Raw genomic sequence first — 26150 nt, 5'->3', positions numbered from 1 at the left:
CCGATTTCGAAAACTCCAGCTCTCTCAAAAGTATTTGAAAGTTTTATTTTTGATTGTTTATTTGAGGACATAAATGATAATATTGATCCCCAACAATTTGGATTTAGATCCGGGCATGGTACTGTTCATTATTTGGTTGCATTGTTGAATACTATCCTTAAGCACCTAGAAAATAATGGGGCCTATGTTGATGCATTATTTGCAGACATAGTTAAGGTCTTTGATAGTCTCGATCATAATGTAGTTGTGGAGGAAGCAAAAGCTATGGGTGCCCATCCATTTGTTGTACGAATGCTCGCTAGTTTTCTTTTTGAAAGATTTCAGTGTGTCCAACTTCCTGATCATGAGCCTTATGAATTTGTAAATATTTTTTGTGGTTCGCCACAAGGGACTAAATTAGGCCCGCTTTCTTTTCTTATTGTTTTTAACCGTATTTTAACAACAATTCGTGAGCGTTTTAAATTTGCTGATGATTTAACTGTTTTATCACTGCGACTAAGCCCTCCGACTACTGAACAGTCTGATTGATCAAAATCTATCATGATCTAGAAGCTGAATTAGGAAAGGCAAAACTGACGGTCAGTGAAACTAAGAGCTCTTATATGACGTTTTCCTTCCTAAAGGGTAACAACCAATCTTCTCATAATTCCATACTGCCAACAAAGAAAATTGTTAAAATACTTAGGATTCTTTTGGACGATGATTTAAGATGGAATTCGCACGTTGAGTATCTGACTAAAAAAGGTGCCTCGCTTTTACATTCATTTTCCAACCTAAAAAGATTTGGTACACCAACTGAGGTTTTAAAGTCTGTATATTGCAGCTATGTTAGACCTTCTCTTGAGTATGCATGCCCTTCTTGGCATCTGGGATTGACAAAAGATCAAACTGATAGACTTGAGACAATACAAAAAGAGCTGTAAAAATTATACTTGGACAAAACTACTCAACTTACGAGGATGCACTGAAACAACTCAATTTGGACTCACTTGATAGTCGTAGACATGGCTTAACATATAGATTTGGACTAAGTTGTTTGAATTCCCCAGCTCATAGTCGTCTACTACCCAACCTTGAGAGCCCCCCAACTGAAGGACCAGTTACAAGACTCCGACAAATAAAAAAGAATTGTCCATAGTTACTAACTCGCTCAGCCTATAGTACTGAGAGATATTGCAAATCATTTGTTCCATATTTTACCCGTCATTTTAATAATATTGACGCGACCAATATTTAATATTTGATTAATATGTGTTTGATTAATGTAATGTTTGTTTAAATTTTCCTGTGAGTTTTTTTGAAGGTATAAATTATTTTTGTCATGACATGCTAATGTCATGGCTCTGGCTAACGTCATGGCTACAATAGCTTTAGCTATTGTAGTGAATAAATATATTCTATTCTGTTAATAATAATAATAATAATAATAATAATAATAATAATAATAATAATAATAATAATAATAATAATAATAATAATAATAATAATAATAATAATAATAATAATAATAATAATAATAATAATAATAATAATAATAATAATAATAATAATATTAATAATAATAATAATAATAATAATAATAATAATAATAATAATAATAATAATAATAATAATAATAATAATAATAATAATAATAATAATAATAATAATAATAATAATAATAATAATAACAATAATAATAGTAATAATAATAATAATAATAATAATAATAATTTATTTATCACCCACTTTACAAAACAGAGGTTAAGTGGAGTAAATACAAAAGAAAAAACAAGAAACAAATTTAATCACATACAGAAAAAAGACGGATAAGGCAATGAAAACACCCTAGCCTATAAGGCGCTTCAATAGCTAGCTTGGCACATAATTTTTCGAAACAACCAGTAACATATGTGGCGCAATACTTTTTAACCAGTTTGAGTTTTATCTTATCAACAGATCCGATATCTTGTGGTTCAGGGTGAAGAAACAAAAAAGATCAATCTTGGGATCCCTCTTTTCATAATTTTCATTGATTTAGTAAAGCATTAATTGAAAAAGGCTAAGTGTCTTACTGCTTGTGGATGACACTTTAACCTTCCTTGCATCACCTTCTATTGCTGTTTTTGTTAATAACTTAATTATAAAATTTGGGATTAGTTTTAGTTATAAAACTTTTTAAAAAGTATTCGTGTTTCGTAGACTCTCGTTGAGTAAGTAAATGAAAAAATGACAGTTTAAGGAGAATCTGATTAAAAGAGAAGGAGCAACAAAATGCTTAGGGTTTTTAATTGATGAAAACATATGATGGAAAACCATTCAAGCGGGTTAGCTGAAAAATTAAACGGAGCCGTTAGGGTAATACAAAAAATAAAAACCGAAAATGCTTGAAATAATGTATTTCTCTATATTTTTTCTAAATATTAGCTATGGAAGCTCAATCTCAGCAAATAATTTTTTTAACTCGCTTTTAAAAAGTGGAAAAAATTTAGAATAGAGCCGTGAATTTATTATCAGAACTTAATGATTCTGATGAGGTCCTTGGTCATGAGCATTAAAAAAGAACAATTTGATGGATTAATCGCAAATCCATGACTAACAGCTTGCAAATTTCTCGTACAAATTCATAATCCCTGATTTTGGAAAGTTTTTTAATTATAATAAATGCCTTAATCTCCATGAATCTAGAAATTTGGTTAATTTTAATATTCAGGACGAGCATTCGTGCATCTTTTGTAATTCATGACTATATTCTCATGTTTGGAACATACTACCATATATAACATATTACCACAGATACCAACTATAACCACCATAAATACCAACCAACCATACTATACCTTGGAACATACCAAGGTTATATGAAGGATTCTCCTCGTCCTCTTATTTTCAAGTTAGGGCTAAGAAAGCCCCTTTATTTCAGGACTTAGTAAATAGCTTGCTATAGGCTGCCTAGGTTGTCACTGAATTGAAGTGATGGTTATTCATTCGTTTCCTACGTTTGAGTTGTTTTGTATGGTTGATTATTGTCACTGAGATTAATTATTTCTTTTTTTTAAATGATGGCATTTTCCTCTTTTTCTTTTTTTGAGTCTTGTTTGTAATATTGAGTGGATGTAAATATTATTTTCACCCGCTATTTTGGACCCCCCCCCCCCCGCGGGACTTTCATTTCTGATGATGAAAACTATGCTGCATATTTTTTTTAAATAAAAGTATTTCTCTGAATATCTTTCTCCATATTAACTATTGTATTTTCGTCACATCTACCCACCGAGTCAATTTATCGATATTTATTGTTTATTATGTGATTCAAGTTTATTATTTAAATAGACAATATTTATTAGTAATTGTTTTGAAGTGAGACTTTTGAAAGCACAGTAGAATTATGCGATGTATATTCTGTTTAAGGATATTTACTTTTAAACTAGCACTTAAATGGTCTTATTGTCAATTGGAAATGCTTCTATATTAATATTGCTTCTAAATTCCAATCGAAAGATAGATAATCCAGGCCTTGTCCAGGAGGTGAGGTGTGTTAGGGTGTTTCAACCCCTCCCCCGAAATGTTTTTCCGACTCGTAAATCGTAACAAAAATGAATATGAACAAATTTTTCACGTGTTTTAATTTTTTAACCCTCCCCTCCCACTTAAAAAAACTAAAAAAAAAAAAATCCTGGATACGGTCCTGTTAATAATGGTTTTATAAGTATGAAGATTCGTATATTCTTTAGTGCTTACGGGCTTAATATGTAGTGATATGTAGAGCGCCAAGGAATTGATGACATACGTCAGTCTTAAAAATATTAGTTTATTCTTATAACATTGATTCTGCCTAGTTGAAAAAAAAATCTAAGTAGATAAGCTCCTTTGTGAATAATGAAATTAATAATTGGCTTATTCGTCTTAGAACTATTGTAAAGCAAAAAAAGAATTATAGAAAAGGATTACAATTCGAATTATAATAGTCCGTCTGTAAATAGTGTGCCAAAAACCATTAGATGTTTTCTTTTTGTATCTTGTTTTTTTTTACTTCTGTATGGAAGCAAAAAAGAATCACAGAAGAAAGGATTGTAATTAGAATTAAAATCAGAAGAGCTCCTCTGTGAATAATCTGCCAAAAAACTGATAGTTTGTTGGTTTTTTTTATCTCAAGCCTTATGTAAAGCCAAAAAGGGCACAAGAAGGAATCGTAACCACAAAAAGAACTATATTACATAGACACGATTATTACCACGATAAATTCCTTCAAATTTGGATTCTGGAACGTTCAAACAGTGTCCCAGTAGTCCAAGACAGAACAAGTTTTGAAATGAATGAGTCAGTAGTATCTAGACATCCTCGCCCTGTCCGAAGTACAATAGCCTGGTTCAAGCGTCGAAAAATTCCCAAGTGGACACATCATCATATTCAGTGGACCAGAGTCAAAGAGAGAACACGGAGTTGCCTTTATGATAACGAGAAAAACCAGTCTATCGCTTTCAAAGTGCCAGCCAGTTTAATCGAGATATTTACCACTAGGTTGGCCAGTCAGCATGCAAGACTGTCTTTGGTGGTCTGTTACGCACCCACAAACGAAGTAAGCGAATTTTACAGAACCTTAAAGTCGTTTACCAGTGATATACCTAGACGTGACATAGCTTGTTTTGTTGGTGATTTCAATGCAAAAATTAGTGACGACCGTAAATATTGCCCTCACTCTAAGGGTGCCATTGCTTTGGTAATCAAAACGAAAATGGTGATATTCTAATAGATTTTGCAAATTCGAACGACCTAGTTATTTGTGGGAGTTTGTTCCAACACCGGGATATCCACAAATATTCTTGGACCTTTCCAGATGGTGTCACCGAAAATCAGATCGCCTACTGCCTAGTGAGCCGCAAATGGTGCATTAGCCTCGTGGACGTACGTTCACATAGAGGAGCTAACGTAGGGTCAGATCATAACCTGATGGTTGCCAAATTTAAAGTCAAGTTGAAAAAAAAAAATGTTAAACAAGTACGCTATCCAAACCCACCTTTTGATTCGAATAAACTACTTCATAGCAAAGTAAAAAGAACCTTCGTGATCCAACTTTATAATAGATTGAAGTCAATTTCCTTGCCAGAAAATCCACACCAAGAAGAACTGTGGGGAGTTGCGAAAATCTCATTCCATACGTCGGCGACAGAAATACTGGAGTACAAGAACCGTTCCAAAGACCAATGGCTCTCTGACCGAACTTGGAATATCATAAGGGAGAGGAAAAGCATAAAACAAAATCTTCTTCAAAGCCAAACACCAGGCCGTTTAATCTTGAAAAACGCGAACTACCACAAAACAAACAAACCCATAAAGAAGAGCCCATGAAATAACCACCGAACCCTGATTGAGAACAAAGCCAAACTTGCTGAGGAACCATCCAGGAGAGGAGATTCTAGAGCCCTATATGAGATCACAAGTGACATCGTTGGAAGGAAGAGTATCGTCAACGGCTCGATTTGAGACCCATCTGGCGTACCCATGACCGAACCAGAAGCAGTGAATGAGTTATGGGCATCCCAATTCGAAAGACTCCTCAGTAGGCCACCTTCTGATGAGCCACCCGACATTCCCGTAACGCCATCCTTCTCCCTAAACTTTAGTGCGGAGCCACCAAGTGCTGTAGAGTTTCAAGCAGCTCCCAAGAGATTGAAGTATGGTAAATCCCCAGGAGAAGAACGTATATCAGTAGAGATGATAAAGGTCTAGGTTGCAGCACTAATATCATTCTGGACCGCCTTTTTCGCTAAAATACGGGGAATGCAAAAAATATCATTACTGGTTGATTGGATACGTAGCATACTAATACACCTGTTCAAAAAGGATGATACCAATGTCCCTGGAAACTGGCGAGGAATAAACCTGTTTTCGGTCCCCAAGCAATTACTGTGTCATATCATTCTGACGAGGATCCAAAATGACCTCGAAAAGAACGTTAGGGACGAACAATACGGGTTCCACTCGAGGCTTTCTAAGTTCGGGCAAGTTTGTGGAAGAGCCTTCTTTATTGCGGGGTACCAAGCAAAACAGTCGCAATTATAATAGCTCTTTACGAGGACAGTGAGTTCTGCATTAAGACACCCAAAGGAAAAACCTGATACTTTTGAATTCTAACAAACAAGGCTGTGTAGTGTTGCCGCTACTACTGTCATAATCATTGACGTCATTCTCCGCAACTCCAGACCGATGGTATCAAACTCTATTCCAAATTGATAATTGGTGGCCTAAACTTTACAGATGACATTAGAATGCAACAGTCGTGAAAAAAACGTCTGCAAGAGCTTCTAAGCAGGGTCAGCGAAAAAGCAATCTAGGAATAAATCTGCGCAAAACCAAAACAATGGTGACTACTGTTTCCCCACTTCATATGACCACTTCATCAGATGTGGAAACCAGGAAATCGAACAGGTCGTGGAGTTAGGGTACCTTGGAAGCATGTGGAGAATACAGGATCAACATTCAAAGAGATAATGTCCAAAATAGGTTAGGCGAACAACGCTTTCAATAGGCTCAAGCGCATATGGAAGTCGAAAAATTTCTCGACCCGGCTTAAGTTACGCCTGTTCAACAGCAAGGTCATCCCGGCCCTCCTTTACGCAGCCGAAACCTGGAGTTTGAACCAACAACAAGAGAAGAGAATCCTTGCATTCGAGAACAATTGTCTTCGAAGAATTTTAAATATTCATTGGTCAGAGAGAATCGCAATATATATATATATATATATATATATATATATATATATATATATATATATATATATATATATATATATATAATATATATATATATATATATATATACATATATATATATATATATATATATATATATATATATTATATATATATATATATATATATATATATATATATATATATATATATATATATATATATATATATATATATATATATATATATATATATATATATATATATATATATATATATATATATATATATATATATATATATATATATATATATATATATATATATATATATATATATATATATATGTATTAAGCAAAAGAGTACAGCAAACAATACTAATAGCACGGTTAGACATGGCTTTTCGGATGCCATTAGAGCCTGATCTAACATATTTTTAGACATCACACCAGGGAAATCTCAAATCTTCTCCCGTGGATTAAAATCCTGGACGCATCTTTTATCACAGTGACCTATTGTACCTATTGGATGAGCCGTGAGCTGAATTGACGCCACAATAGAAATATACATACATCAAAATATTACGCAGTTTCACAAAATACAAGTTCCTATTTTATCCATTTCAAGATTTTGGGGCTCAGTCAGGCCGCGAGCTTTCCCCGGCTCCACCTTCGCGCGTGGCTCCACCAATTAAATGTTTCCCGTCGTAATCTTATGCATGCAGTAGAATGTAATTCCGTACCTCGTCTTCTCAAAATTTCACTTGTGCTGCTACCTCATTATTAAAACAAAGTCGCATTACCATGTATATATCTATACTATGCTCAGAACCATGTAAACTTCTTTCAAGCTTATGCACACATAACATGGGTGTTAAAACCTTAAATGTAAACGGCCCTATTTGCTCAAAATACGTATTGGATATATCTTCTATGAACTACGACATAAAATTAACACTGAAAAATATAATATTATCTCATCTAAAACTGCAAACGCGCAATAAATTCAAAATAAAAATTTTAAATTTAAATTTTAAATTAAAAATTTTATTTTAATTTTAATTTAAAATTTAAAATTAAATTTTAAATTTAAAATTTTATTTTAATTTTAATTTAAAATTTAAAATTAAATTTTAAATTTTAAAAAATAAAATTAGCTGGGTTCCAAACACTGCATTCGCGCAGTTTGATAATGAATTGTTAACTGAAGTTTTTGAAGAAAAAATGGTAAAAAAAATTCTAGTTTTACACTTACTGTGTTAACGTAGCTTTTAATCCTATTTGAAATATCATTCAATGTAATTTACTATTCGTTATTCTATGAAAATTAAACATGTTCAATACTTTGAACTTGAATAAATCTCTGTTTAAACGATTACTGTATAACTGAGGATACTTGTCTGCCTTGACAGTCTTTTAATTTAACTTAGCTTTTATGTCATTTAACTGGCAATAAAACCAATTTTCAGAGCAGAAATGCTATTTTGTAAATTACAAACAGACGAAGTATCTGAGTTGAATATCCCTGGGGTCATGTGAATAGCATCAGTCAAAGTTAATTACATAGAACTATTTAAGACAAAACGATTCTGAGAGTTTTCCGTCAGGACTAAGACAAATATTTGCCTGAAACGCAATTTTTAGTGAGAAAAGTTAGAGTACTGACGAAGTACCTAACTTGAATAATTGCAAGGAACGGCGTTACTCGAGCCAATTCAATAAGCAATTGGGACCTTTTCCGCAACATAACTGATTGTGAAAGTTTCCCAAGAGGAGTAAGAAGGGGATTTTCTAAAGATAAGTTTTAATAAGAAAAGGGAAAAATGTAATTTGAAGATTTTTACCTAAAGTTTCACTCAGAAAGATTCTTCTTCTCTTAAATAGCCAGTTCTGAAAAGGATTAATGGGGTTTTTAGCTCTCTAAAATCGTCGGCTATCAAAGATCGTAACACGTAAAAGGGAAAAAAAGTAAAATTAGTTCTTTGGTACCAATTGCATTTTATTTTTAGGGCCAGTCTTTTATTTTCGATAACCAAAAAATTAAAGGTGTCTAAAACCGGGATCACTAATTGCTAATTTAGGTACTGAGAAAAATCAACAAAGTAATGTGGATGGATTGATAATGACTCTTTATAAGAAGGTACCAGTGAGACTGTCACTAGATAAAAACGTTATGCAAACCATAAATTGATCCTTGCTGATATTCTACCTTCATCCCTACCCCCTCCCCCCAAAAACCAAATATTTTATATGATAAGGGATAAAATTATTTGTACTACAAAGTTCCCATAGTTTATGGATAACTGTAAATAACCGAGGGAAAAGAACGAGGGACTCTTTAGGAAACTGAGTGACATCATATCAAAAAAATTATCAAAAATAAAAAATAAATATCAAAATGGTTTGATTTTTTCCCAAGAGGTACAGGGAGCTCTTGGGAAGCTTCCCAAAACCTGATCTAAATTCTGACCCAAAGCCTCTTAGTGCAACAGGGGAATTCCAGGCCAAAAAGAGATGATCACTACCCTCTGATTAGTGCGGGTCTTAACAGGGAATTATAAATCAGAAATTGTTGTCAAATGAGTCACCCCTCACCTTTCCAATTATTAAAACCAATTATGTTTTGTCTAGATCATGGCACTTTTCTCCGATTTCACTAATATAGCTTGAAAAATACGGGAAAATTTCGAAAATACGAAAATTTCACTCCTATTTTTAAATCTACTGTATGAACTTGCTCAGATTTTAATGTTCTTACAAAATGTCTTACAAAAAGATGTGCGATAGTGAAAGATGGCTGAGCCCAACCCCCTACTGCACTTCTTAGAAGAGGGGCTTTAAAATGGAGATCAACATCACCGATAGTAACTGTAAAGTCCAATGCCATATTCTTTATATCTTTTGCAAAACAGAAAAATATAGAATACTGTTCTATACTTCTGTGTTGAAAAGTATACTTTAATTCTATTGGTTTATTTTCGTGACGTATTTTCGTAAGCCACATCATGCCTTATTTCTGAAAAGAAAATAGCCACATATTTTAAAAACGAATTAATTAATGCTGAGTGACAAATCTAGACTGATAAGGAAATACAGTTTTTGGAAAGATAAATAACTCATCTGTTCAAAGCCTGATTGGCTAGCTTCTGAAAAATATTAAAGGAAAAAAAAAGCAAAAGGTTTTTGAGCTACAACATTTGCAAGCAACATATTTCGGAAGTAATTTCTTTGTTTTTCTGTTCTAGCCCAATAAAGCATATACCGCAACTCCTGCTGGTACCATAAACTTATTTTACAAGTAAGTTTTCTCTTTCTCTATGGTCTTGCACCGTAAACCATATTCCACAATCCTTTTCATCATCATAAACAGATTTTAGAAGTGATCTCTCCGTGTCTATGTTCTTGGATCTTAAACCATATACCACAATCTTTGCCATTACCATAAACAGATTTTCAAATAATCTCTATGTTTCCTTGTTGTTGTACCGTAAAGCACATACCGTACTCCCTGCTGGTACCAAACATGTTTTAGAAGTACTCTTTCTCTTTCTCTATGTTCTTGCATCGTAAACCATATACCACAATCTTTGCCATTACCATAAACAAATTTTCAAATAATCTCTCTGTTTCCTTGTTCTTGTACAGTAAAGCATATACCGTAATCCCTGCTGGTACCATAAACATATTTTACAAGTAATCTTTCTCTTTCTCTATGTTCTTGGATCTTAAACCATATACCACAATCTTTGCCATTACCATAAACAGATTTTTAAATAATCGTTCTGTTTCCTTGTTCTTGTACCGTAAAGCATATAATGTAATCCCACCTGGTACCATAAACGTATTTTACAAGTAATCTCTCTCTTTCTCTACGGTCTTATATTCCCGCTACACCCTATTCTCCTCTCTGTTCTATTTTATTTTCGCTTTTTTCTTTCTCTACCTTTTTGAGGTCATCTTTCTCTCATCTCTTCTCTTTTCTATCTAAATCCTTCTATTGTATCTCACAAGACAATGTGTTTGCTAAGAATTCCCTATCTCTTTGGTTGTTGACAAAGAAAATCGAGTTTCTTCCGTGAAAAGAAATGCTTTTAAGAAAACACAATCCTTTGGTGGGGTTTTATATAGTCGTGAGCAGAATGCAGAAACAGGAAATAAAGATAAATCGAAATCTAAAATTCTCTTGAATTTTTGTTAAAAGAAAATTGTCTTTTTTATGAATTAAAAATTATGATTATGATTTTATTAAAATCTAGGATACGTGCCTGTAATGCATGGTACTAAGCGAATCATGTTTGGTATGAAAATGTGTGGCAAGGTGCATTTGTTTCACACATGGGAGAACGAGCTGCTCTACAAGATTTTCACCGAGTAGTAAAGAGCAGGCATGCCTTGGGATGACTAATTTTTTTTCTTGTAATAACTGAAAATTTGGAATTTAGCATAATTCTTCAAATGGGGATACAATTTAAGAGTGAGAGTCGTTGAGCTTCTGATCTTACATTCTGAATTTTGAAGTTCTAAAGCTAGTCCAACTATTTCAGGTACCAGTGGACCGAAATTCACTTGGTGAAAAGAAAGATGTTTTTTTTTTAAATTATCTCTTACGCAAACAATTTCAGTTAAATTTCATGCTGATAGAGAACAGGCTTCGAAAAGTGTTTATATGTTTATTAGTCTATAAAAAGGCCGTTGGTTAGGGGGTTGGGAATTTTTAACAAGCGAAGGGAAAGCCAAAAAAATTCGATGTTGCCCAGGTAATTGGCATCAACTATCAAAACTCGTTAAAGTTTCATGTGAAGCGTCCAATGCACCAAGACCGTCTCTCCACCTAACATTATACGTGTGACGCTCGTCTTCAGGGACCCTAAACTGTAATAAATTAAAATACAAGTTTTTTCAATTGAAAGTAAGAAGTAATATTAAAGCTTAGAACGAACAGAAATTATTCTGTATATGAAAGGGGTTCCCCCGTTCTTAGGCTCACTCTTTAGACTAAAGTTTGACTCTTTGGCACAAATCTTCTTTTTAAAGTAATAAGAACTTTGGCATTAAGAGCGAGGTAATGATTAGCCAGATAGTTAATACAAGTAAGAAACTGGGTATGAAGCGAGAAACAAATTCCGAGCTTCTTCCCGAGTCAGTGCTGGTTTCCACCTATTCTTAGGTTGAGGCCTAGTAAAGCGGGAGTTCAGTCGTACGAGGATTCAGTCAAATGGGGTTCAGTTCAATGAGGGTTGAGGTGAATGGGCTTGAGTTTAATGGGATTTGAGCTGCACAGGGGAATGAGTTAAACGGGGTTTTAGTTGAACGAGGATACAGTTAAAAAGGTTAAGTTGCATGGGGTTCAGTTAAACAGGGGCTCTGTTGCATCACAACCCTCGGCAACTTTCAGGCATAGAAAACCAATACCCCCATTTACCCTAAGGTAGCTTCCAAAAACCTACTAACTCCGATTATAAAAGATTGTCGAAGTTAGTAAAAACACTAGCTTCGATTACCCGTTATATAGCATCATATGACTCTTTTCAGATTAGTGATTGGTAGCAAGTATAAAGTAATTCTAGGTAACTATATTAATGAATACCTGAAGTAAAGATAATTAAAACTACTGTTTACCTGAACTGCAACTAAAGAGCAGGTTATTGCAACCTGGGACTTCGGGCTAATAAATTCTGGTCTTTTAGCTGACGTTGATGCTGCATTAAATATTCTTGAAATCCTGGAAAAAAAGTTAATCAATAATCAAATCATTAATCATTAATCAAAAAAATCAACGATCATTAAAATCGTTAAGTGATTTTAATTTACTAAGATCAATTTATCAGTTTATGCAACTCTGGCCGACCAACAAGAGGACATAAGTTTCAAGCCCACCGGGAAACGTTCTCGACGATTTTTGGCACTATTTTAGGGGCAAATTCCCCGAGCAAAAATTTATTTTGCATGTTAAGGTTACTCAACCAAGAAACTTTTGGTTGTAAGTTTTTAAACATTCGGATAAAGATGGGTTTTTGGGTGCTCTCCTGGGCTTACTTTTCAGGTAAATTCTTCTAATTTATTTAGGAACAATGGGCCCAATGACCTGTTAATTCAATTACCCGCAGGTCTATGTCATTCGCAGGCCTCTTTTTTGGACATTCTATTGCCCCAAAGAAATTTTATTTTTGTAAATTAGAGTTCTTTGTCTTAGGGACATATGATCGTTTGCCCGTTTGGGTCCAGTTTTCAGGTGGACCAATGGCCCAAACTAGAACCACGTCCCACAGCTGCGAATGTATTTTGTATTTGGATGACCCTGGGCAAGTTACTCACAGATGTAAGTTTCAAGCCGTTCAGAAATTTTTTTTGCCCTTTTTCAGACGCTATTTTAGAGAAAACCATTTATTCTCTTGTGCATTAGTGTTCCCTTAGTCTAGGAAACTTAAGAACAGAAGTTTCAAGTCAACCGAATTTTTTTTTGCCTTTATTGGGCTCTATTTTTGGGGGACCTGTGTTCCCAATCTAATATTTACATCAAGGTTTTCTTGGCCCAGGTATTTACGATAGTAACTTTCTAACTGACCAAAGACAAAAAGTCTAGCCCTGCACCAAGCTCCTTCAGCCTTGACCAAAAACATGTAGCTCCCAAACATTCTTTTCTTCCCAACGACAAATTCGTTTTCTTATGCCCATGGAACAATTCCTTAGAGTTTCAAACTGATCAAACAAGCTAAGATCAAACACACTGGCCGTTTCCCGCTATGACATTAAGGGAACTAGCATAATTTGTGCAAGTTATCCCTGGGGCTTTGAAAATCAAGTCCCTTTCAAGTGACATATTTATTGGACCATTTGATTAGGCTTGTTCTGATAAAAATTGCTGGCTAGAAATTTTTATCTGATTCCATTGGGGGAGGGGGGTTAAGTGAACACCCAGGGTAATGAGAGCGAGGAAAGCTCTTTACCCTTACCGGCAGTGATGATCTCCGTTTCTTGGTCCTTCAATATGGAACTATGATGGGGAATTGGAGGCCAACCATCCTGTGTTTTCGCACACCCTTCCTGTTTACCTTCCACAGATTTCGCCAGGTAGCTTCATATTCCAATTAGAACGAGACCCTTTCAAGTGACATATTTATTGGACCATTTGATTAGGCTTGTTCTGATAAAAATTGCTGGCTAGAAATTTTTATCTGATTCCATTGAGGTAGAGGGGTTAAGTGAACGCCCAGGGTAATGAGAGCGAGGAAAGCTCTTCGCCCTTACCGGCGGTGCTGATCTCCGTTTCTTGGCCCTTCAGTCTGGAACTGTGATGGGGAATTGGAGGCCAACCATCCTGTGTTTTCGCACACCCTTCCTGTTTACCTTCCACAGATTTCGCCAGGGAGCTTTGTATTACAATTAGAACGAGACCCCCCTGTAACTTGAAGTGACCCTCTTTCACTTAAAATGATCAAGAAAGAAAAATTACACCTTGCTAATTTAGTATAAATGCTGACCCTGATTTACAAAATTTGGATGTGTCAGAGAAAGGTGGGGTTCCAGTAAAATGATATGTAAATCATTCATAATTCTATAAGACTCTCAGACTAAAATTAGTAAATAGTAAATAGTAAATAGTAGAAAATAGTAAATAAGTTATTAAGTAAATAAGTAATAAGTAATAAAGTAATAAGTAATAGTAAATAAGTAATAGTAAATAGTAAATAGTAAATTAGTAAATAGTAGAAACATTTGCAGTGTGGTTGCCGCCATAAAAGTTTTATTAAAAATTGTTTTCTAGCTCTTCAATTCTTTATGACATGTGATTACATTTTATGAAGTTTGTATTTTTAGGGTTTCCCCCTCATATTTCTGGTACTTTTACAAAACTGTTTCGTGTTCTCATACAGGCCCTGTGTTTGGTATCCTATCCTGTATATAAATTAAATAAAAAAACAAGTGTTTTTAAACGAAAGTAAGGAGCGACTTTAAAACTTAAAACGAACCGAAATTACTCCTTATATGAAAGGGGATTTTCTTCCTCAACGCCCCACTCTTTACGCTAAAGTTTGACTCTTTCTCTTAACTCTACTTTTTAAAACAGTAAAAAACTGTTTTTTTTAATTTAATTTCTGGACGTTTTTGAATTAATGCATGCGGAGAGATCTTGGCTCTCCGCAAATAAAGAATTAAAACGAAGTTTGTATTTTAATTTTTTTTTTTGGTTAATTAGCTTTCTCATAGTTTTATTCGGAAGATTTTGAGAAAAAAGGAGTGAGGGAGGAGGCCCAGTTGCCCTCCAATTCTTTGATTACTTAAAAAGGCAACGAGAACATTTATTTTTTTACGAACGTTTTCATCAATAGAAACTATACTCAAATTACGAATTAACTTTCGTAACAAACTTCTATATTCGTATATTTTTATTGCATATATGAGGGGGTTCACCCCTCGTCGACACCTCGCTCTTTGCACTAAAGCTTAAATTTTGTCACAGTTCCTTAAGAATGACCCCTGAATCACAAAGGCTGTAGAATAAATAGTTGAAATTATTAAAAATACTTTAATGTAAAGAGCGAGGCATTAGAAGAGGTAAACCCCTCATATGCGTTATAATTTCTGTTCGTTTTACGTTTTAATGCTGCTCTTCACTTTCAGTAGAAAAAACTTATCATATTTTTTCATTGCTTTTTAAATACTGCTAGAAAACCCTGCGCCCCCTTCATTGAAAGTCTCTTCCCCCATGAGAAGTTCCTCCATGGAAGGATCCTCCGACGGAGCCCCCCTCAACTCTCCCCCCAATACCCCTGAAAACGTCTGTACACTTCCCAGTAACCATTACTATATGTAAACACAGGTCAAAGTTTGTAACTTGCAGCCCCCTCCCATGGGGACTGTGGGGGAGTAAGTCGTACCCAAAGACATAGTTAATACGTTTTTCGACTATGGTGAATAAAGTGGCTATCTCGGAAGTTTGATCCGGTGATTTTGGGGAAAAATGAGCATGGGAGGGGACCTAGGTGCCCTCCAATTTTTTGGTCACTTAAAAAGGGCACTAGAACTTTTAATTTCCATTAGAATGAGCCCTCTCGCGACATTCTAGGACCACTGAATCGATACAATCACCCATGCGGAAAAAAAAAATAAACACGCATCCGTGATTTGTCTTCTGGCAAAGAATGCGAAATTCCACATTTTTGTAGAAGCTTGAAACTTCTACAGTAAGGTTCTCTGATACACTGAATCTGACAGTGTGATTTTCGTTACGATTGTATGACTTTTAGGGGGTGTTTCCCCCTATTTTCTAAAATGAGGCAGATTATCTGAGGCTCGTAACTTTTGATGGGTGAGACTAATCTTGATGAAACTTTTATATTTAAAATAAGTATTAAAATGCGATTCTTTTGATGTAATTATTGGTATAAAAATTCTGTCTTTTAGAGTTTCGGTTACTATTGAGCCGGGTCGCTCCTTACTACAGTTCGTTACCACGAACTGTTTGATCAAAGAAAAAGCTTTATTTAAAATAAAGGTTATGAGTGGCATTTAAAAGTAAAGCGAGCAGAAATTATTTCACATATGAGGCGGATTACCCTCTTCTTAACATTCCGTCCCTTATGCTGAAGTTGTATAGAGCAATGCCGAAAGCATTTGAGCCCAATAGGGTTGTAACCGATTGCCTTTCTAAAAATTGAAACTAAAAATCGCACTGTTTAAAGCAAATGTATATAGAAAGCTCTTCCATTCTCCAAATATAGTAAAACTAATCTTGCCATACAATTCCAATTACTCCTGTTCTAGAGCACAGGGTGCCTGGCACTCAACTTCTATTAATCTTCCTTCCTAAAGGGCCTCGAAACGGAGATCAGCTCCGCCGTTTTGGACCTTTAGTGTCTAGCGCAATCCAACCTATCTTATCCTAGAGCAGTCAATTTTAAAGGAATGTGTGACAAAGGATAGGGGGTTGAGAAGTTGAAAGATCCCTTCTATGTGGTTTTTTTTTCTTGTACTGGGGAACCTTAAGATAAATACAGAAGGTTTAGAGGGAGGGGTACAGAAATTAATATGTAACTTCTTACCGTTTCTAGTGGTAATTTCAAACTATATATATATATATATATATATATATATATATATATATATATATATATATATATATATATATATATATATATATATATATATGTATATATATATATATATATATATATATATATATATATATATATATATATATATATATATATATATATATATATATATATATATATATATATATATATATATATATATATATATATATATATATATATATATATATATATATATATATATATATATATATATATATATATATATATATATGAAACATAGTTCTACAAAAGGTAAATTTTTATTTATTGAGTCTGATTTTAAAAGTTGGTAGCTCTTGTCTCATTTAGGGTAACGGTGGGCACGGTATTAACAGCAAGTTTTTTTCGTATGAAAATAAACACACCATTAAAACTTAACAAAAAACAAGAATTAATTTATACATTAGTGGGGTTACCCGTCTCTTGACCTCCCTCCATTCTTTATGCTAAAGATTTGTATTTGCTTAAAAGACTTTTGTGCTTAAATTTAATGGCCCTGGTGTTTCACCAGCTGTCCTTAGAGAATTGGGCCAGAAATTCAAAGTTTAGCGTAATGAGCGAAAGGTGGCTGCAAAAAGGGCAACCTCCTATGTTTGAATAGCCCCTTTACATTTTAAGATGCGCCAAAGCTTTGAGTTTCGCTTGAATTTCCTGTTTTATGTATTTAATCCTATGTAGAGCCCGTGGTAACAGTTTTGTATTGTATATCTCATCTTTAACGATTTACTGTTTGTTATGTTGTCAAGTTAAGCAACAAGAAAAAGTTATACGTTTCAACATCTTTTCAGTGGCAAACTCTGGTTGCAACCCAGGTATAAAATAATCTATACAGTAGATTCATGTTCTATTCATGTTTGATAATTTTTGTTGCTAAAATATAATGCTAAGCAAAATGTTAGTACAAATATTGAATTCGCGTCTGCAAAGATTCCTTGTGTTACAATAGGCCAAATTTCAGAAACCATTAGCCCAAACTACAAAAGTTTGGGCCTACTAAAAACTAGGCCTAAAAACCAGCCAAAGTTTTTACTCTTTTCTGTTTTTTGATTAAACCGACTTTAAATAAAAAAAAATATCCAATCGGGCTACTTCTTATGAATTTCATTTGCTAAATGCGCCATCCCAATGGCTGTAAACTAGCCGAATCGGGCAACACCGACTTACCTGTTTGTTTTTGTAAACAGGGCTGCATATGTGAGAGAAAACCCAATGCCGATTCCAACTCGCTGAAGAGAACAAGTTAGAGTAGATGGCTTCGCGAGCAATATGAACGTGTTTAGGTAGCATATTAGTATACCAAAAAGTAACATAAAGCTCAATTCTCTGCCAGATGCCTGAAATAAAAAATCGATTCACTGAAATGCAAATAATCAATTTAATAACATTACAATGAATAATTCAATAACGGATAATTCAAAAACTAAAATGAATACGAGAAATAATGCTACAATTTCTGTTTGAAAACTATTTTTGGAAGAAGTTTTTTTCATAATAATAAAAGCAAATGTCTTCAACTCTATTTTTCAGGTAAAGAAAACCAGAATTTTGACTTATTTACTATAAGAGCATACTTAGAATTCGCCGTAATGTAACACTTTTAATCAAAGTGAGATTTCTAATCCACCATATGCATGGGAATATGTGTAATCTACTAATTTTATAAATGTTTTTGTTGGTCTCAAGAGGATAATAAGGTTTCATTTGCTAGAATGCTTTATATATTGTTTCTCAGAAACGGAAATACATTAATTTTAGTGCTTTAAATGCAAAATTTATTCGTCTTATTTTAAGGTTCAAAAACCTTCTTTATACACCCAACTGTCCGTTTGACAATTCTGAAAACCTATTTTCTTCTGTGTTTTGCTCAACAAATGATACAACAGCAACCACGTTTGTCTACGGAGTTAGGTAACACTTTTTACAAAGAGATATTTATGATTTACCATATTGAGGGAAATATGCATAATCGACTGGTCCAGTCCATTCCATCACATCTTAGTCACTTCTCAAGATGATTAGTTTTGTTTTTTCAAAATGAGCTATACTTCACTTTCTAGAATATAGAAATTATTCCACTTCGTAGTTTTTACATCATTACAAACCAAAACCATATTTTTCCGTTTTCACGCTCTTCTGAAAATCTTATATTGTACAATATGCTGCCTTTTGAAATATGAAGGCTGATAAGGCTTCCTCGTTCTCCAAAATTTCGTCTTAATTAGTGTAGTCATAGGCCTGACTATGTAAAGAGTGATTTGGCTTCAATGCATATTTTTTTTTCCCCTAATCCACTTCGTATGGACGAAATTTCTTTAGAGAGAACCTTTTTAGCCGTCATAAAAATTTCGAAGCGGGCTTATTCGATTGTAAATTGAAAGTTTTAGTGCAATTTTTTAGTGTCTAAAGAGATTTGAGGGCAACTGTACTCATCTCATGTCCTCTTTTTCCTCACTATCCTGTACTCAAACCCCAAATGACCCTCAACAGCCCCTGGGGTATGGGCTGTAAAGTATGCAAGTTGCCCGTTGTTTTAATGCAGGGTTTGATATTAGAAAAGCGGGACCTTTTTGATACCAGAGTCTTCAATTAAATTGAGCCTATTAAAGTAAATTTTTAGGGAATGTTGATGATGCTGTTGAACTATGCTAAAATCCACTATCTGCAAGTGTTGTCGAAAGGGTGTATTTACAATATTACAAAAACAACTAAGGGCACCAATTTGAAATATTCATTGAACGCTTAGGATCTTTTAGCTAAATCAAAATACTATGTGCACCATTGTCTAAGAGGCGAATATTCGATATCTCTGGAACAACCAAGAGAATTAAGTTTAAAATTTCAGGGAACATTGAAGGGAATTTTGAACTAAATCAAAGGACACTATGTTTATTCAGGTTGTCTAAAGGGGTGAACCTGCAATATCCCAGGAACTACTAAGTGTGTTAACTTCAAACGTTCAGAGAAGGTCTAAGAAGAATGTTGAACTACAGCAAAAGACACGATGTGCATCCTTGAAGTTAAAAGTGGATGTTTTTTATATCCTTATTAGAGTATCAATTTGAAAATTTCAGGGAATATCTAGAAAATGTTGAGCTACATCAGAAGACACTATGCACATCCAGGTGGTAAAAGGCGTACTTGCAATATTTCTGGAGACACAAAGGGTATTAAGTTGGCACTTTTATGGGATACTGGGGCGGGGGAGTGTTGAACTAAACCAAAAGAAATTGTATGTATCCAAGTGGTCAAAAGGGCACACCTGTAAAATATCACGATAAACTAAGAGCATTAACTTGAAACTTCCAGTGAATTTTGAGGTAAGACAAAAAACTCTTTGTGCGTCTAAATTGTCAAAAGGGTGTACTTGCAACATCTCGGGAACGGCTAAGGATACTAAGTTTCAGGGAATTTTCAGGAAGAAATTGAAATTAATTGTAAGAAAATATACAGATCTAAGCTGTCAAAAGAGCATACCTGCAATATCTGAGGTACGGCTAAGAGTGTAAATTAACGACTTCAGGAACGTAGTTGAAACTTCATAAAACATTAAACGAAAAGATAAGGCAAATTTTAAATTTCGACATAGAGGGGCCAAGGGTAACAAAAATAAGGATAAAAAACTGTTTGAATTGAAAAATGATTGCATTGATTCTTAGCATGAAATTTTCTTTTTATATTGATCTGATTACAATATCAGAACTTGAAGCCACTTCAATTTATGTTTCAGAATCAAGGGAACCTCAACTGGAAACAAATCGGGCTGCATTGATTTATGATGTCCTTTTTTGAACAACAAATTAGAACTTTTCCTCATGAGCACAAAGATTCCACCACACAGTTCCATCAGAAGCTCTATAGTACACTAATCATTAAAATTTGTAGCAATATTTTATCCAAAATATATTTAGAAAGCCAAGATCTTGATCCTAATTTATTTAAACTACAATTAGTTAAAAGATATTTCACTAAAACTCAAAACGAACAGAAATTATCACAAACAGTAGCAGTGCTAACGCCCCCTAAGCTTTCTAAAGACCAGAATATTATTTGGGCTTTATTGAAATAAAATAATTTTAAAATGTTTTTACTTTTATTGCGCTAATAAATCCAAAATTACTGAAACTTTCAGGAATGAAGGTCTTGATTCTAATTTATTTAAACTACAATTAGTTAAAACATACTCCACTAAAACTCAAAACGAACATAAATTACCACAAACAGTAGCAGGGCTAACGCCTCCTAAGCTTTTTAAAGACCAGAATGTTGTTTGCGCTTTATTGAAAACAAAATACTTTTAAAAACGTTTTTACTTTTATTGCGCTAATAAATCCAAAATTATTTAAACTTTCAGGAATGAATGTTAATACGTATTAAGTAATCTATATTACTCAATATCTATATTAATAATATAATCTATATTAAGCTGTCGTTATCTATATTAATCTATATTAAGTAATCTATATTAAGCTGTCGTTCTATATTAAGCTGTAACCTGTATTAATAATATTAATCTATATTAAGTAATCTATATTAAGCTATATTAATCTATATTAAGCTGTCGTTCTACAGTCATTAGTTCTTTTCAGTAATCTTGGCTAATATGGTGATTTTCTTTTTTTCTTTTTTTGTTGACGTTGTGACAAATAAAAACACACACAAATATCAATAAATAAGACAAATAAGGTTGACAAATAAGAACTTCCGCAAAGAGGGGGGAAGCGAATCCTCCCTTTTAAACCTCTAAGAAACTTGAATGTCACCTAAGCTTTATCGAAAGCGATATGCTTTTTCAATAGTGCAGTCTTAAACGAAAAAAAGAGCAGGATTATTGTCAAGATTACAGGAAAGGGTGAAAAATCTTAGAATAATTACGCTTCTGACTTTAAATTTGGTATCCCCATTTTTCGAGGAAACTTGTTATTACTAAACATTCCATTTTGATTCCATTGTACACTTCCAGGTGAATTTTTTTTTAAATTTATTTTCTCATTTTTTTTTAAAATAATACTAGGAAATCCTGCGCCCCCTTCATGGAAATTTGCTTCCCTCGTAATAGTTTCTCCATGGACAGATCTCCTCATGTAACCCTCTCCCCCACCCACCCCCACCAAAACGTGAAAAAGCACCCCTGAAAACGTCTGTACACTTCATGATAACCATTACTATATGTAAACAATGGTCAAAATTTGTAACTTGTAGCCTCTCCTCCGGGGACTATGGAGGATTAAGTCGTTCCCAAAGACATAATTATTAGGTGTTTGACTAATTTGAACAGAATAGCTATCTCAAATTTTGATCCAGTGACTTTGGGGAAAATGTGCGTGGGAGGGGGTCTATGTACCCTCCAAGTTTTTGGTCATTTAAAAATGGCACTAGAACGTTTAGCTTCCGTAAGAATGAGCCCTCTTGTGACATTCTAGGACCACTGCGTTGATACGATCACCCCTGGGAAAAAAACAATCAAACACGCATCCGTGATGTGTCTTCTGGCAACAAATACAAAATTCCACATTTATGTAAATAGGAGCTTGAAACTTCTATAGTAGGGTTTTCTGATACGCTGAATTTGATGGTGTGATTTTCGTTAATATTTTATAATTTTTAGGGGGTGTTTCTCCCTATTTTCTAAAATAAATAATTTTTCCCAGGCTTGTAACTTTTGATGGGTAAGACTAAACCTGATGAAACTTATGTATTTAAAATCAGCATTAAAGTGTAATTCCTCTGATATAACTTTTGGTATCAAAATTCAATTTTTTAGAGTTTTGGTTGCGATTGAGCCGGGTTGCCCCCTATTATAGTTCATTACCACGAACTGTTTGATAAACGGCCCATATATTCTAAGAGTCTTTATGAAGAATTTGGGACAAAATTCAAACTTTAGCGTAAAGAGCAAGGTATTGAACAGGGGCTAGTACCCCACATATGCAGAATAGTTTCAGTTCGTTTTAAGTTTTAATATTGCTCCTTACTTTCAGATGAAACAACATGTTTCTTGTAATCTTATTTCCGATCATTTTCCAAATAATGTTAAGAAATGCGACTCTTCCTCCAAAAAAATTCTCCGTAGAAAGTTTATCCCTCCTAAAATTCCCCATGCCCCAGAAAATTCTCCCCAGACAATTTCTGCCCTACTGGAAACACCGCCCGGAGTGTTTCATCCGGAAAATTCAGCCTTGAGAATTCTCGTTAGCCTCAATTCATGTCAAGAAGTATTTTTTGTTGTTGTTGAATTTCTGAAGGTTTTTCAAATTAGCCGAAATCTCACTCCATCCTCCGTGTAATTCTTTCAGAAATCCCTCTCCCCTTATTAGTGTCTCCCACGGAAAAGTCCCACACGGAAAATCTCTCCCGCAGAAAATCTCTCCCACAGAAAATATCCTCCTTCCAAGGACAAATTTTATGACATTCCAGGCCCCTAAGAAAAATTTCCCCCGGAAAATTCCCCATAATATCTCTATACGTAAAATTCAGTCACCAAATAGAAAATAAGACAGATAAAAATAATTTTATATAGGAATTCTGGTAAATTCATACCGTTTAAAATTTCCCATGAAAAATTCATCCCCAGAAACTTCCCTCCCCACGGAAAATTTTCTCCCGGCAAAAATATCTACTTTTATGCATCTATTGTCATCAAAATTTTGTTCTTAGAGTTTCGGTTACTATTGGGCTAAGTTGCTCATTACTTATAATTCGTACCCCAAACTGTTTACTTCGCTAGACTGTCCGAAGTCGCCACAACCCCTACTGCGTCACTGGAACTTTTCTGAAAACGATTTACATTTCAAATATTTTCTTTTGTGCTTATTACAACACTGAAAATGAACATAAAAATTACAGTAAAATTAAATTTTGAACTGCTGGGCTTTGAGCAATTAATATCATTATATATAAAACATTTAGTTTAATTTTATTAGTTCTTCCCGAGGCTCTTAAGGACCAATATATTTTTACTACAACGATAGTGTAGATACTGCCCCCTTTCCTAACTATAAAAGTCTAAGGCTTTCTGCGTCATTGGCCCATAACTGAAAATAAACTATATTACAAAAAATTCTTTTTCTTTTATAACAGAATTGAAATGAAAAAAACATTACAGTAAAATGAAATATAGAACGGATGATCTTTCAAAACTTAACATCAGTATATATCAAATGTTTAGTTTGATATATATAGTTTTCAGTAAAGCGCCAATGACACAGTAGGTTTTAGACTTTTACAGTGAGAGAAGGAGATAATAGCCAAAATCTCGTTTCTAGTAAAGTTTGTTCATTTCAAGCTTGATTTGCATATTCAATTGAAGTTTCACTCGTTTTAAGATGTATTTATTCATTTATATTAATATATATTGTATGTTTGTTTGCAATGATTGATTATTTAATTTCTTTTCGTTATGGGTTTCACCTATACTTCAATAGAAAAATATTTATGTTCATTTTACGCTTGATTTGCATATCCTAACTAAGCTTTACTTGTTTTAAAATATATTTTTTCATTTATATTAGTACCTGTTGTATTTTTTTTGGCTATGATTGTTTATTTAGTTTATGTTCGTTTTGAGTATCATTTATTCTTTAGTAGCACATTTGGTTGTTTGGAGTTTGAGCTACTGTAGCTTTCAATTTGTTCTCATCTTAAGTTTAATTAAATAAAAAAAAACAAGTTTTTTTAACTGAAAGTAAGGAGCGACATTAAAACTTAAAACGGACAGAAATTACTTCGTATATGAAAGAGGCTGCTTCCTCATCAACGCCCCGCTCTTTACGCTAAAGTTTGACTCTGTCTATCAATTCTTCTTTTTAAAACAGTAAAAAACTTTAGCGTAAAGAGCGGGGCGTTGATGAGGAAGCAGCCTCTTTCATATACGAAGTAATTTCCGTTCGTTTTAAGTTTTAATGTCGCTCCTTACTTTCAGTTAAAAAAACTTGTTTTTTTTTATTTAATTTCTGAACGTTTTTGAATCAATGCATGTTTTGATTTTGGCTCTCCGCAGAGGAATAATTAAAACGAAATTTGCATTTTTTTTTTTTTGGCTAAATGGCTTTCTCATAATTTTGATCGAATGATTTTGAGAAAAAAAGAGCGGGGAAGGAAGCCTAGTTGCCCTCCGATTTTTTGGTTAATTAAAAAGGCAACTAGAACTTTTAATTTTTTACGAATATTTTTATTAGTAAGAGATTTACGTAACTTATAAATTAGCTTACGTAAAGAACTTTTGTATTCTCATATTTTTATTACATATATGAGGGGGTTCGCCCCCTTGTCAGATCCTCGCTCTTTACACTAAAGCTTAAATTTTGTCCCAATTCATTAAGAATGACCCCAGAATCACAAAAGCCGTAGAATAAATAGTTGAAATTACTAAAAATACTTTAACGTAAAGAGCGAGGTATTAGGAGGAGGTGAGCCCCTCAAATGGGTAATAATTTCTGTTTGTTTTAAGTTTTAATGCTGTTCCTTACTTCCAGCTGAAAGTACTTTTTCATATTTATTTTTTCATTGTGTTTTTAAATAATGCTAGTAAATCCTGCGCTCCCTTCATGGAGATTTTCATCCCCCATGACAAATTATCGATGGAAAGTTCCCCCAGCATATCCCCCTCTTCTCAACCCCTCCCCCAACCAAAAAAATCCTCCTGAAAACGCCTGTACACTTCCCAATAACCATTACTATATGTAAGCATTGGTCAAAGTTTGTAACTTGTTGCCCCTCCCATGGGGACTGTGGGGGAGTAATTCGTCCCTAAAGACATAGTTATAAGGTTTTTCGACTACGCTGAATAAAATGGCTATCTCAGAATTTTGATCTGTTGACTTTGGTAAAATAATTAGCGTGGGAGGGGGCCTAGGTGCCCTCCAATTTTTTTGGTCACTTAAAAAGGGCACTAGAACTTTTCATTTACGTTAGAATGAGCCCTCTTGCAACATTCTAGGACAACTGGGTCGATACGATCACCCCTTGGAAAAAGAAAAAAAAAACAAAAAAAAAAACAAAAAAACAAAAAAACAAATAAACACGCATCCGTGATCTGCCTTCTGGCAAAAAATACAAAATTCCACATTTTTGTAGATAGGAGCTTGAAACTTCTACAGTAGGGTTCTCTGATACGCTGAATCTGATGGTGTGATTTTCGTTAAGATTCTATGACTTCTAGGGGGCGTTTCCCCCTATTTTCTAAAATAACGCAAATTTTCTCAGGCTCGTAACTTTTGATGGGTAAGACTAAACTTGATGAAATTTATATATTTAAAATCAGCATTAAAATGCGATTCTTTTGATGTAGGTATTGGTATCAAAATTCCATTTTTTAGAGTTTTGGTTACTATTGAGCCGGATCGCTCCTTACTACAGTTCGTTACCACGAACTGTTTGATTTTCTC

At 33.9% G+C, this 26150-nt stretch overlaps 1 protein-coding gene across 1 annotated transcript in view; it reads right to left on the bottom strand.

Moving 5' to 3' along the window:
- The window catches only part of LOC136026542 (metabotropic glutamate receptor-like), a 344543-nt gene that overhangs the window by 68838 nt on the left and 249555 nt on the right, over window positions 1–26150 (bottom strand). Inside the window, exons 10-11 of the mRNA XM_065703226.1 lie at window positions 17932–18101; window positions 12290–12392 (exon numbers count right to left, since the gene is read on the bottom strand). Coding sequence (XP_065559298.1) covers window positions 12290–12392; window positions 17932–18101 — 273 coding nt within the window. The remainder of the gene's footprint in view (window positions 1–12289; window positions 12393–17931; window positions 18102–26150) is intronic.

Source organism: Artemia franciscana, chromosome 4, assembly GCF_032884065.1.
Source record: "Artemia franciscana chromosome 4, ASM3288406v1, whole genome shotgun sequence".
In the NCBI taxonomy this organism is placed as follows: Eukaryota; Metazoa; Arthropoda; class Branchiopoda; order Anostraca; family Artemiidae; genus Artemia; species Artemia franciscana.
Note: the sequence above shows the minus strand (reverse complement) of the source record. Positions and strands in the feature narration are given on the sequence as shown.